This window comes from Hyperolius riggenbachi, chromosome 7, assembly GCF_040937935.1.
Source record: "Hyperolius riggenbachi isolate aHypRig1 chromosome 7, aHypRig1.pri, whole genome shotgun sequence".
Taxonomy (NCBI): domain Eukaryota; kingdom Metazoa; phylum Chordata; class Amphibia; order Anura; family Hyperoliidae; genus Hyperolius; species Hyperolius riggenbachi.
Genome location: NC_090652.1, coordinates 291,048,171 through 291,062,864, shown reverse-complemented (window position 1 = coordinate 291,062,864; position 14,694 = coordinate 291,048,171). Strand labels below are relative to the sequence as shown.

The following is a 14,694-nucleotide window of genomic DNA, read 5'->3' as shown; positions in this document are numbered from 1 at the left end:
CTTCGAGGACAGCCAGTGACATGACCATGTATTCTGTAAATACTGCATAACATGTTAGTGTTATATGAATACATAATAATAATAATAATATGGTAGGACACTAGACTATGGTAGATATTAGATTGCGAGCTCTTTTGAGGACAGTCAGTGACACGACTATGTACTCTGTAAAGTGCTGCAGAAGATGTCAGTGCTATATAAATACATAATAATAATATGGTAGGACATTAGACTATGACGATGGCAGGGATTAGATTGTGAGCTCCTCTGAGGACAGTCAGTGACATGACTATGTACTCTGTAACGTGCTGCAGAAGATGTCAGTGCTATATAAATACATAATAATAATATGGTAGGACATTATGACTATGACAGGGATTAGATTGTGAGCTCCTCTGAGGGCAGTCAGTGACATGACAAGGTACGCTGTAAAGTGCCTTAAAAATGTCCATGCTATATAAATACATAATCATAATATGGTAGGACATTAGACTAGGACTATGGTAAGATTAGATTGCAAGCTCCTCTGAGGTCAGTCAGTGACATGACTATGTACTCTGTAAAGTGCTGCAGAAGACGTCAAGGCTATATAAATACATAATAATAACATGGGATGACACTAGACCAGGCTTTTTCAACCAGGGTTCCCTGGAAGCCCAGGGTTCCTTGAGCACTCTGCAGGGGTTCCTTGGCATTTTCCCCCATCGTGGTGGAAGTATATAGAGCACACTATAATAGGTGGTAGTGTAACAAGAAGCACTAAATTGGGGGCTCAGGAGACAGTATAATGAGTGGCAGTGTAATGGGGGTAGTGAAATAAACAGCCACACATGCTTTTAAAGACCATGCCTCCTGCAAAATAAATGCAGGGGTTCCTCGAGATCAAAACATTGTTTGCAGGGGTTCCTTGAGATCCAAAAGTTATTTGCAGGGTTCCTCCAGGGTAGAAAGGTTGAGAAAGGCTACACTAGACTATGACTATGGTAGGGACTAGGGAGACCATATTGTGAGCTCCTCTGAGGACAGTCAGTGACAGGACTATGTACTCTGTAATGTGCTGCAGAAGGTGTCAGTGCTATATAAATACATAATAATAACATAGGATGGCACTAGACTATGACTATGGTAGGGACTAGGGAGACTATATTGTGAGCTCTTCTGAGGACAGTCAGTGACATGACTATGTACTCTGTAAATTCTGCAGAAGGTGTCAGAGCTATATAAATACATAATAGTAATATGGTAGGATATTACACTATGACTATGATGGGATTAGATTGTGAGATCCTCTCGGGCAATCTAATACCCTTCTCCTCAAAGCAGCTACAGAATGTATACTGCTCACTGCATTACTTTCATGCACCTCCTGCGCATGACCCTCTCCCCAGCGCTCCTTCCTGCATGGTCTCATAAATAACAGCCTGTCCCAATCAATGTTCAAACGATCGATCACTGATTGAGGCAGTCTTAATGTGCCCACATACCTGTAGCCACCTTAAAAGGAAAAAAAACATTTACATACTCACCTTGTACTTTAGAGCCTTCCCAGGCCTCCCGCTGCGCCCCCCGTTGCAGTGATCTAACTTTTGATGTTGAAGATGCCTTCGGGTCTCCTCTGAATGCTTCAGAAGTACTCAGGTCTCCAAGCACTTCCAAAGACAAGCGGCTCCGTATTGCGCTCACGCGATCGTGGACTCGCACATGCACAGTACAGAACCGCTAGTCTTTGGAAGTACTCGGAAAACATTTCAGAGCGGTTCTTTTAGTCTGATTGGAGCACTTATCATTTTCCCCTCCATTGGAGGGCCCGAACAATGGTATACTCAACAACCAATGGGGCAAGCACCATCCACCAAACACCTAAAATAGGCAATCCTTAAGTGTGCAGAAGGGGAACTTGAACTGAAAGCTGGACAAACCAAGAAAAGAATTTCCCTTTAGTAACCGCACCACTCAGACCATAATGAATACAATTCAACTTTATTCAAACATGAATAAAAACACTTAAAAACAAGTAGGCTGAACTGCCATGACAAAGTTCATGTAAACAATGAATTCCCATGCATCCAATGAGTATATTAAGGGTGCAACAATGTCAATTAGCATAAATATATATATAAACACATATACACATGCAGGGAATCCTAATGCAATAATGGGTCCCTTCAGGTCCGTTTGCCTGGTAAACTACAGTACTCAGAAAATAAACCATAATTGAGTGAATAAAAAATAGTGCAACACGATTAGTGCAAGGAGTAATCTATAGGGGAAACGAATCCAGAGCGGATCTAAAGTGTCAAGTGCAAGATTCACCAAAGTGAAATAAGGTGCAAGTAGTGCCAAAGGAGTGAAAATAAGGAGAGCACCGAGAACTTACCAAGGCAGACACCTAGATTAGTGGGTCATGGCTAGCAACCGTGGGGCCTCACGGTTGCTAGCCATGACCCACTAATCTAGGTGTCTGCCTTGGTAAGTTCTCGGTGCTCTCCTTATTTTCACTCCTTTGGCACTACTTGCACCTTATTTCACTTTGGTGAATCTTGCACTTGACACTTTAGATCCGCTCTGGATTCGTTTCCCCTATAGATTACTCCTTGCACTAATCGTGTTGCACTATTTTTTATTCACTCAATTATGGTTTATTTTCTGAGTACTGTAGTTTACCAGGCAAACGGACCTGAAGGGACCCATTATTGCATTAGGATTCCCTGCATGTGTATATGTGTTTATATATATATTTATGCTAATTGACATTGTTGCACCCTTAATATACTCATTGGATGCATGGGAATTCATTGTTTACATGAACTTTGTCATGGCAGTTCAGCCTACTTGTTTTTAAGTGTTTTTATTCATGTTTGAATAAAGTTGAATTGTATTCATTATGGTCTGAGTGGTGCGGTTACTAAAGGGAAATTCTTTTCTTGGTTTGTCCGGCCCGAACAATGGTTTCTGATTGATTGCAACAACCGAATTTGACGGTCGATGGTTTAGGAATTTAGATCAGTAATGGGCATCTTTGGTTTTATTTTCATCAGATTCATTGTTTTTATCAAAACTATCATCCAATCTATTTGAAATGTTTTCTAATACATTCAGCATAATTTAGCTATGTTTGCAGACACAGGTCACATGGTGTTGAGGTCACATGGTGTTGAGCAGTTGAAGCCTGTGGGATGTAAGCCATGTTTATGAGAGGTTTTGTGCTTTAGCAGTTTTGTATTTGCTTCCATTAATAGGGATTTGGATCCTCTTCAAGCTCCACAATGGTCCGTGCGAGTCAGGAAAGCAGATAATCCCCAGTGCATGTTGGGTGAGTAGTGATAGACTGACAGAATGACTTGTTACGGCCTCTGTTGGTTCAGTAGTGTTCACTACTGACTATAGATTGATTTTATAAGCCTGGCTCTCAGGAAAGTGCTCTCCATAGCAACCAATCAAAAACCAGCCTTCATTTTCTCATGCTGGCAATGCCATGGATTGCTAGCGGCTTACCGTAGTCTGTGTTTTTTTTTCATGCTATTCATGTAATAAGCAATGACATATTCAACTTATAGGAATTCTTAAGTCTAAAAGAAATATCAGTTTAATGGTGCTCATACATGGTACAATTTTTTTTTTCATCCAATCTTACCATTTCTATGTAATATAAGGGAACTGCCTAAATTATACTTTCGGTATATTCACTTAATTTACCCTTATACTACATAAAAATGGTAAGATTGGATGAAAAAAATTGTACTATGTATGGGCACCATAACTTACCTGGGGCTTTTTGCAGCCCCCTGCAGTCATCCTGTGCAGGTGACGTTCTTCGGACGACCCTCCAGCAGGCAGCGGCGACCCTCTCAAAGCTAGTCACGTGTCCCTTCATTGCGTCCCCGTGCACTGTAGCGTTCTGCACATGCACAGTGCGGGAAAATCGCTACTGTGCATGCAAATAAAGTTCCTGACCATGGAAGCATGATCTGGGTGTGGTCAGCATGCGCAGTAGCCTACCACTGGCCACGACTGGCTAGCTTTGAGGGAGTCACCGGCTGGAGGGCTGTGGAAGGATGGTGCAGGCACAGAATGACTGCCGGGCGCTGCAAGAAGCCCCAATTCAAACTGCTTTTTTTTTAGACTTAAAGAGAAACCGTGACCAAGGATTGAACTTCATCCCAATCAGTAGCTGATACCCTCTTTTACATGAGAAATCTATTGCCTTTCACAAACAGACCATCAGGGGGCTCTGTGTGGCTGATATTGTGATGAAACCCCTCCCATAGGAAACTGAGAGGACCATGGTGCTGGCAGTTTCCTGTCTGTGAACCTTGTTGCATTGTGGGAAATAACAGCTGTTTACAGCAGTTTTCAACTGCTAAAAAAGCAAGCAACAGCTACTTCCACTGACATCACCTGCCAGCAGTAAAAATGTCACCATGGGATAAATGTCAGAATGTAAATCAGGGGGAGGAAATATTTTACAATGAGCAAACACTGGCTAAATAATTTATACATAATTATTGTAAAAATGAAGCACTTTTTTATTACATTATTTTCACTGGAGTTCCTCTTTAAGTAACCCTTTACATGTAAGTGTTAACTTGTAAAGTGAGACTGAAGAGGAATTGTTATAGTGCATATCTAATTCCAGAATGTGGTGCTGCTAATGGACAGAGGCAATGTGGGCGCTAGTCTAGTTTAGGGGACCCAGCAGGAAACCTCATAGGGAAATTTAGCTAATGTGATTGGTTGCAGAACACCCTCTTGAGCTGCAAGGTTTCAGATAGGTGGTAGTAAACGACGCCCACATTATTTGGCCAATCACAACACTTCATGCCATTGGGGGTGCTATGATTGGATAACAGTTCCCCATGAAGTCTTCTGCTGGGTCCTCTGAACTAGACTAGCACCAGCAATGTGTACCGTATATTATAAAATGAATGCTAGCCATCTAAAATCTACTTTTCATCTATGCTATGCTCACTCCTTTCCCCTGCTGGTACAGCGGAAGTGGCTGTCTGTCCCTGTCCCTATATCTTTCCCGCCCTCTGATGGGTGCAGAGGGCAAAGTGGTAGTACAGGAACAGCTTGATTTGACACGCCTACATGCAGCACACACCTTCGTACCTGAGGCATCTCTCTCTCTCTCTCTCTCGCTGCCTGAAAGAGTTAATTTTTAGGCATGGAAGTGTCAACTTCTGTACCTTGTCGGGAATATAGTAAACCTCACAGATAAGCAAATTACAGCCATAACAATTTTCCTGGCAGAGTACAACTTCAGAAGATTATAAAAATAGGCTAATAGTTCATGTAGTTTCATTTAGAGACTTATAGGCTGCCACCAGTGATGCTCATCACGACCTCGTGATCACGGAATAGCCGCGATTCACGAGCATTTTTCACTATTCGCTGCCGTGATCCGATTCCGTGATCGAGAATCCATCACGGCATTCAATCACGGATTTGGCCGTGGTTACTAGTATTCAGAACAACATCTGTGATTATACCAGATGACTTTAAAGGTCAATAGCAAAGCCCCCTTACATGATATAAACACCACATTTGCAGGATATGTTAAGTAGAACAGTGAGAATAAGGGAATTTTTTTTTTTTTTTCAATAAGACCCTAGACTTTTTGAGAAAATCGATTTTAAATGTTCAAAGGAAATTTAAAAGGAAAAAAGTAATGCATGTAATTGCGGTAAATACATTAGCTGTCATCACCGCATTTACATGTGTACTATTTTCCTTTGAACCTTTAAAATTGATTATCTCAAAAACTATAAGGTCTTTTTGGAAAAAAATGTTTCCTCTTGTTCCCACTGTTCCACTTACCATATCCTGCAAATGTGGTGTTTATAGCATGTAAGGGGGCTTTGCTATTAACCGCTTAAGTCGGCGGGTTTTGGTGGATTTAATCACCAATACTTTTTCATTGGAAACTTTAAATTCGATTTTCTCAAAAACTAATAAGTCTTTGAATTTTTTTTTAAGTTGTAGCCACTGATCACTTTTATAATCCGTGCAATTTTGGTGATTGTAAAAATAAAAATCCGGATCACAGTCGTGATCTCGGTTTTTAGAGGCAATCACGTAAGTCCATTTCAAATCCGGATCAGAATCACGACTTATCCGGATTTTGATTCGGCCGCGGCCAAATTCGGTGAAATCCGTGATCGGGGGTATCGAAGCATCACTAGCTGCCACTGAGCAGAGACAACAAAACATTCATTCTACTTTGGATGTTTAAAAAATAGAACCATGGGATATCTAAAAAATTGCTCTAAAAGATACACAACAGCATAGTTTCCTTTCGAGAAAAACATTTGTTACAACTGATACAAATCCTGTAATAAATTTGCAGTTTGTCTACTTCCTGCTTTCATAGTAGCCAAGCAGCTCAGGGTTACCCAAAACCACAAGGAATGTATAGGGGACTAAAAGAGACTGAACAGCCCTCCTACTAAAAAGTAATGCCAAGTGTGGTTTGCCTTCTAAAAACAGAAGGCATTTACAATAATCCAGCTTTAAGTGAACATCTGTGGTTACCCACAATGCACGGTTACTGAATATGCAAATTCTCTTTATGCCCCTGAAGCCAGGCTAGCATCCAGAACCGCTGGTGTATAGCAAGCCTATAGCTAATACATTTTACAGAGCCACATCAACTTCACATGCAGATGGCCTGTTTCTGACTGTCAGTCCTCATCAGTGCATGGCAGAGATTGATATGGCTCTATGGGATAGGGCTTGGACTAGTTCAACACAGTAACCAAGCAGCTCGGGGTGACCCAAAACCACAAGAAAAGTATTAGGGGACTAAAAGACACCGAAACACCCTTCTAGTCCTGTGTTCATGGAAGCAGACTAGAGTTAACAAACTATGTATACAAATTAGCTGCTCTGCCGAGGCAGTCAGCTGACCTAGCTGAGAGATCAAATTACAACTTGTGCTTAGTCACGGATGAGGGGGAATTAGACAGGCTAAACTCTCTAAATACATACAGGGTGCCTTTCTCTGTTTTCCTTCTGTCCTGTGCAAGAGCACAGGTCCACTTTAAGCAGTTGTCAAAGTGTTTTGAAGATCCAGGCCACTTTCTCAGGGCTGTGCCATAAGAAGAAATTCATAGGTCATGCAAGGGCCTCTAGCGGGTAATGTTGCAGGAAACAATACTGCTTGGCCCCGACAAAACCCAGCCTGGTTCATCACATGTTTGCACAGGAAGGCCAGAGATGTGTCAACCCCGTATGACCATAAACATGCGCCTCAGACCAGTGTGATTGAATGTCTCCAGGTACCGCAAGTTTGATTGTTTTTCATTGACATTTATTGTCTTGTTTTTTTTAGGTGATTTTGTAATTGAGTTTTTCAGACTCTGCCGCCGTAAAGAATCCACTGATGAGCTGCTTGGGAAGTCCACCTTTGAGGAGAATGGGAAAGGTAATGATTGCTGCTTCTGATTTCCATTATCAGCTGGCATTTTGCTTCGAGATGACTGTTGCACAAGCTAAGGTTAGAACGGGCAGAGGCCTCTTAAAAGACAATCGTCCATTTAATGTGAGAGCTGTAACACTCCTCCGCATACAGCACTGCAAAGTGCTTCTTCCAGACTGTCAGTGCAGCATGTGCAGAGAAGCACGCTTTGCATTGTGGGACGTCAGACTCTGTCACTACTAGCTAAGGTTCACATTAACCCATTCAGGTTCCGTGGTTTTCACGAGAGAAATGTTCACCTCCCATTCATTAGCCTATAACTTTATCACTACTTATCACAATGAACTGATCTATATCTTGTTTTTTCCGCCACCAATTAGGCTTTCTTTGGGGGGTACATTTTGCTAAGAGCCACTTTGCTGTAAACGCATTTTAACAGGAAGAATAAGAAAAAAATGGAAAAATTCATTATTTCTCAGTTTTCAGCCATTATAGTTGTAAAATAATACATGCCTCCATAATTAAAACTCACGTATTGTATATGCCCATATGTCCCGGTTATTACACCGTTAAAATTATGTCCCTATCACAATGTATGGCGACAATATTTTATTTGGAAATAAAGGTGCATTTTTTCCATTTTGCATCTATCACTATTAACAAGTTTAAAATAAAAAAAATATTGAAATATTTCATCTTTACATTGATATTTAAAAAGTTTAGACCCTTAGGTAAATATTTACATGTTTTTTTTTTTATTGTAATGGTTTTTTTTATTTATAGTAAACATTTTATTTGGGTAGTTTTGGGAGGGTGGGGGGTAAACAATAGATTTATAATGTAAATGTGTGTTGATTTTAATTTATTTTTATTTTCAGTTGTAGTATTACTTTTTGGCCACAAGATGGCGGCCATGAGTTTGTTTACATGATGTCACTCTAAGCGTAACACACGCTTAGAGTGGCGCATCGGGAAGGGAACGGCCAGAAAAGGCGCAGCTTCCGAGAGAAGCTGTCGCTTTTTCAGCGGGGGAGAGGAATCAGTGATCGGGATCCATAGCCCGATACATTGATTCCCTGGCTACCGAATACGCGGCCGGGAGTGCGCGTGCACGCGCGGTAGCGCACATGGTTTCTGGACGTCCAGAAACCAAAATAGGTTAAGCACCAGCCTGGTTCAGCAGTCACTGGGGCTTCATTTTATCTAGCGAAAGATCGGTCATTTCCGATAACCAATCCAATGGGATTGATCCTAAAAACTGAACGATTCCGTTAACCCTCTTGGCGTTATGATTCTTCCTGTATTTTAAGGTCTAAAAGCGGTGCAATTTTTTTGCACCCTTTAACACCCTAAAACCTGAAAAAAACATGCTGCCAGGGAGAGCTGCAGTTCCAGCAATCACTCACCTTCCTGGCTCCAGCGCTGCAGTTTTCCCTCCATCCTCTGGGCGGCGATGCAACCCTAAAGTGAGATTGCCGGAGACAGCCTGCGATCTCACCAGGGGGAAGCAGAGCCCCGGAGGAGAGTAGGAAGAATGGCGGCCGACGTTGGGATCCCCTGGGAGATATGTTGAAACACCTGCTGCGCGCATTGCTCTGCCTACAGCCTCCGGTGGCTACCGCGAGCACAGGTCGGGATTACCGTTCTGAGCTGTGGTTTTCCGCCCTGACCCTAGCTCGGGATTACCGCCGAGGAGGTTAATCCGATCTAATTGGCTAGTGGGAATTCGGCTGTTAAAGGACCACTATTGCAAAAAATTTAAAGTGCATATGTATAAAATGTACGTTTGTTCCTGAGTAAATTGCACTGTAAATTACTTTTTTCCTATGTTGCTGTCTCCTACAGTAGGCAGTAAAAATCTGACACATCTGACAGGTGACCAGTCCACCTCCACATGGGGGATTTTCAGGGTTTTCTTTATTTTCAAAAGCATTTACTTTCAACTGCCAAAATAGCGTGCAAGTGAGTAGGGAGGCTAGCTGACCTTTTCATATAGATCCCTTCCATGAAGTGCTTTTGTAAAGAATAAAGGAAATGATGAGAATCCCCCTTGAGGAAATGGACTAGCCCAAACCTTTTATTTTTACTGCTTACTGAAAGCGACAGCAACATAGGAGAAAAGTACTGTATATTCCTACGTATAAGACTACTTTTTAACCCTAGAAAATCTTCTGAAAAGTCAGGGGTCGTCTTATACACCGGGTGTCATTGATGCCGGGTGATACACCCTATCCTGTTCCCGCCTCTCAGATCTCGCTGCTGAGGACTGTAGTGAAGCGGCGCAGGCGCACATGTGCGAGATCTGAGAGGCAGAGAAGGAGGTAAATAGGATACAAGGGCGGGCCAGAAGGGTGAAAGAGGCGTGTTTTATGGGCACAGCGCAATCTATTCTTCCATACCGCTCTGATAAACAGGGAGAAAGGGAGAGCTGACCAATCCACTTAGGGAGAGGGAGAGTTGACCAATCCAAGCAGGCAATTGCCTGTACACTGTTATATACTGGGTAACACATACAGTACAGCACCAGTGTCTGTTCATCCATAGTACCAGTACATGATTATTGTTTTTTTTTTTTTTTTTTTTTTTGCTGTACATTGGAAGAGGCGTAGTCTTGTATGGCGAGTATATCTCAAACTCTATTTTAACTGGAAAAGTTGGGGGATTGTCTTATACCCCCAGTCGTCTTATACGCCGGAAAATGCGGTAATTTATAATACATTTTACGCTTTTGACTGATCACCGCAGTGATCAGAAACAATTGATCGTCCGTGGAATTGTACCATTAACGGGCACCTTTATGCTTGTCAATGATTGGTTTCCTTTCTACATAGCTGTGATGAGTTCTAAGTAACTTGGCCTGGTGGAGGTGACATCGTTTAGCCTGGCTTGGCATCATCTGAAGAACAGTAATAATAATAATAATAATAATAATAGCAGTATTTGCATAGCGTCTTTCTCCTGTCGGACTCAAAGCGCCTGCGAGGCAACCAATAGAGCGCACTCAGTAGGCAGTAGCAGTGTTAAGGAGACTTGCCCAAGAAACTCCTTACTGAAATAGGTGCTGGCTTACTGAACAGGCAGAGCCGAGATTTGAACCCAGGTCTCCTGTGTCAGAGGCAGAGCCCTTATCCAGTACACTATCCAGCCAGTAGCTATTGGTGGCAGAATTGTCAGGGTAATTGCACAGAGCGGACCGTCAAACCTCCCGTTTGATGCATTTCTGCAGTGCTTTATTCATAAATTTCAAGTTTTGCTTTAAAATTTCAGACCTGAACAATAGAGAATCTCGGAGGGGACCTTCCATCAAACACCAAAGTAGACATTCTGTGTTAAAGGTCAACCGAATTCAAGCACAGCTAACGAGTATCATTTGCATATTTTTAACTACGATCCTCGACGCAGTTCTCTCTAATTTTGCGAAGAAAAAATAGAAATGAACAGATTTTATTAGTAGAGATTTTCAGCCAGGCAGAATGAACCTGGTTGCTAAGCAGCACCTCGCAGATCTATGAATACTTCTATGCAGTGAGGTTCCACATTCAATGTCCTTTGTGTTTTTTTCCTTTCCTTTATAGACGCGGCGGATATCAGCCAGGCGCTCTCGAAGCTCACCGAGCCGGCCCCGGTACCCATACACAAGCTCTCCGTCACCGGTATGGTCAGCAGCGCCCGCAAGAAGATCCGCAAGCATCGCCGCGCCGACGAATCCCCCTTAAGCCACGACGTCTTGAACGCCATTTTATTTGTAGGTTTTGCTTGGAACTTTTTTTTCTGCTTTTTTCAGCTGTTTTTTTTCCCTAGGGTTTTTTCTTTCCTTCCCCGCCTCCTTTTCCTCCCCTGTTGTATATTCTCAACATGACCCTAATTTAACAAATTCATCTTAGCAGTTAATACAAGTGTTAATTAGGAGTTGCTGCAGTGTTGGTTGAGTGTGAATTAATCATATCTGTTGTTTACCTTGTTAACGGTTCAGCCCCCTGAATATATTGGATATGTTATGGCGTTAGAAACATCTTCTATCCGCTCCTGAAACCTGCCAAGTGCGTAATAGGGCTATTTTTACCCGCACTTATCTGCCATGCTAATCATTCTGCTGCCGGTGACAGAAAATGATTCTATTTCTGCAGTTGGAGCAGATTTTTTTTCTTTCTTTTTTTCACAAACCCCTGGAGCCTCTAGTCCCAGGCTTATCAAGCAAACCTGTGTGCCAAAATGTAGTCCTACTGGGACGGATCGATGTGAAACGCAGTCCGTCCATCCTAGATAGCAGCAGGAACTTTCTTAGAGCCAGATTTACTGTCAGATCGATTATTTCCAACATGTCCGATCTGATTTCCAATCGACTTCCATTAGAAGTGAGCAAATGAGGAATAATTACAGCAGCTGTGCGGTGGGGATTGGAAGGGTTATTTACCCATAAATCCGAGTCCTCCCCATGCTCCATATAGGTCCATGCGTCCTGTTATTAGCGTTCCAAGCCTCTCTGCCGTCACTTCCTATTTCAAGCCAAAGGAGGAAGTGATGGCAGCGAGGCTTGGAGCGCTAATAATAGGACGCATGGACCTATATGGAGTGCAGGGATGACGCGGATTTATGGGTAAATAACCCTTCCAATCCCCGCCGCTCAGCTGCTGCAATTAATCCTCATTTGAATCGCAAGTAATCACTCGTGATTAAGCTCGGAGATCATCCCTGGTACCTAACGTTAGAGGTGTTGGCAACCTGACTGATTAGCTTACCACAAATACTCAAAATAAATACAAATAATGAAGGCCCATATTTAACCAGTTTAAACAGGAACTTTAACGAAAAGGGGGAAAAAAATAAATGAATACATTGCAAAGTGAGAAGTTACAAAAATAGAAGCGAGATCAAGAAATGATTGATACTTGCCATGTAATTTGTTCATGTTGTTTGATCCACAATCAGCCTGCAGGTCATCATCGTTGCTACTGGCAGACAAGAAAAAAAACTAGACTGCAACTGCCATTATCTATAACGACACCCACTAACAATGTGTGGCTAAAAGGTTGTTTCCTTATAGATATACACATGCACAGAGGGAGATACTGGTTGATTGGCAGTTGGAAACAGCTGTTATTTCCCACAATGCAACAAGGTTCTCTGACAGGAAACTGCCAGGACCTAGGTCCTGACATCACACTGTGGGAGGGGTTTCACCACAGTATCAGCCGTACAGACGACACTGATGATCTATTCGAGAATTAAAGATTTCTCGTGGGAAAGGTGGTATCCGCTACTGATTGGGATGAAGTTTAATCCTGGGTTACAGTTCCCCTTTAAGTTACTGGACGTAAATCTCATGTCCAGGAATGAAAGCCGTCAAGTCTGGGGATAATGATCCGCTACGTGCCCCACTAGTATTCAAATAAGGCATATGTGGTGTCATTTTAACTGGGATGAGCCAAGGAGTATATTTGGATGTTTTATAGCAGTGGCACGTTACATGAAAATTGGGAAGGGCGAAACAAGGAAAAGTATTTTCTGCATTTATTTCTATTTTTCCCTGTTAAATGGGTATTAATATTAAGTATTTATATAGCGCCGACATCTTCCACAGCGCTGTACAGAGTATATTGTCTTGTCACTTAACAAGACAATAATCTAGTCCCTACCATAGTCATATGTCTATATATGTATCGTGTAGTGTATGTATCAGAGTCTAGTGCCAATTAGGGAAAAGCTAATTCACTTATCTGTATGTTTTTGGGGTGTGGGAGGAAACCGAAGTGCCCGGAGGAAACCCACACACAAATGGGAATAACATACAAACTCCTTGCAGATAGTGCCCTGGGTGGGATTCAAACCAGGGACCCAGCGCTGCAAGGCGAGAGCGCTAACCACTACGCCACTGTACTGCTTGCTACGCCACTGTGCTAGATTTAGGGAATATTAAAAAATATTACCCAGAGAAAGCCTAAATTGTCATAGATGGCATAAGTAAATAAAAAGTATCAGTTGCGAAACAGCTGACATGTCAACATTTTCAGGAACCTGAAATGGTTAAAGGACAACTGAAGTAAGAGAGATATGGAGGCTGCCAAATTTATTTTAATAAATACCAGTTGCCTGTCGTCTTGCTGTTACTATGCTTCTAATGCCATTAGCAATAAACTCTGAACAATGCAGATCAGAAGTTTCTGACATTATTGTCAGATCTGACAAGATTAGCTGCATGCTTGTTTCTGGTGTTATTCAGACACTACTGCTGCCAAATGGATCAGCAGGGCTGCCAGGCAACTGGTATTGTTTCAAAGGAAATAAATATGGCAGCCTCACTATTCTTCTCACTTTAGTTGTCTTTTTAAGATTAAAGTGGATCTAAACCCTGAACTTCCTCTCTGCTCTTATAGATTAGTCACAATATGAAAACATTTATGGGAAGCAAATCATTACTATTATGGGAGAAAATCATTACTTAAAAACTTAACTTGGATTAACTTCCCAAGGAGCACAGAAAGGGTTAAGCCTCAGTGTTTATGTATGGAGAGAGAGCTTTGGCTCTCCAGCAGAGCTTCTCTGCTGTCTATTCATAGCTACTGATAACAAACACAGAGCAGTGGATTCTTTTCAGCAACTCTATGCGGAATAAAGACTTTTCAATGAGTGCTTTGCAAGAGTTCGGGGTCACTTTAAGGGTGGTCTATTTGATACAAGTCATTCGAGTTGATGCAGGATTATGAAAATGTATGTAGCCTGAAAACTAACCAATGAAACCCAGGCAAGGTTGGTCCATTTCAAGTTCCATGAATTAACATGCAAAATGTGCATAATCCTGTATCAACTTATAACCCTTTGCATCTTGTTGACTATTCCTAATTAAGATAATAGGGTGATTAACTTGTACTTGGCTATCCACAGTCTTAATAAAAGTGAAGTTTTAAATAAAGTCTTCCCCAGGCATACATGTTAAGGTAAGCATATTGTGAAGGGGGCAAAGTTACCTGACGTCATGGGTAACAGTCCTTTTCCTTCCAGCCATCTGGCCTTCTCTAAATGCCCCTCTTGCATCTACATCTATCTCCTTTTGGCTCTCACATAAGGTGAGGCAAGTAGAGAAGAATGGCACTTGGTGGAGGAGCTGGAAAGGGAGAGGACATCAGTAGCAGGGAATGTAGAGGACATCAGTAGCAGGGAAGGAGCAGGAAATGGAGAGGACATCAGTAGGACGAAGAAGCTAGGAATGGAGAGGACATCAGTAGGGTGGAGGAGCTGGGAGAGGACATCAGTAGGGTGAAGAAGCTGGGAGAGGA

The 14,694-nt window shown here is 42.1% G+C and overlaps 1 protein-coding gene across 1 annotated transcript in view; it reads left to right on the top strand.

Annotated features, from left to right (window-relative positions):
- Nucleotides 1-14,694, top strand: part of RAB3GAP1 (RAB3 GTPase activating protein catalytic subunit 1) — a 210,495-nt gene that overhangs the window by 89,279 nt on the left and 106,522 nt on the right. Inside the window, exons 11-13 of the mRNA XM_068245930.1 lie at nt 3,240-3,313; nt 7,334-7,426; nt 10,996-11,165. Of these exons, the coding sequence (XP_068102031.1) occupies nt 3,240-3,313; nt 7,334-7,426; nt 10,996-11,165 (337 nt within the window). The remainder of the gene's footprint in view (nt 1-3,239; nt 3,314-7,333; nt 7,427-10,995; nt 11,166-14,694) is intronic.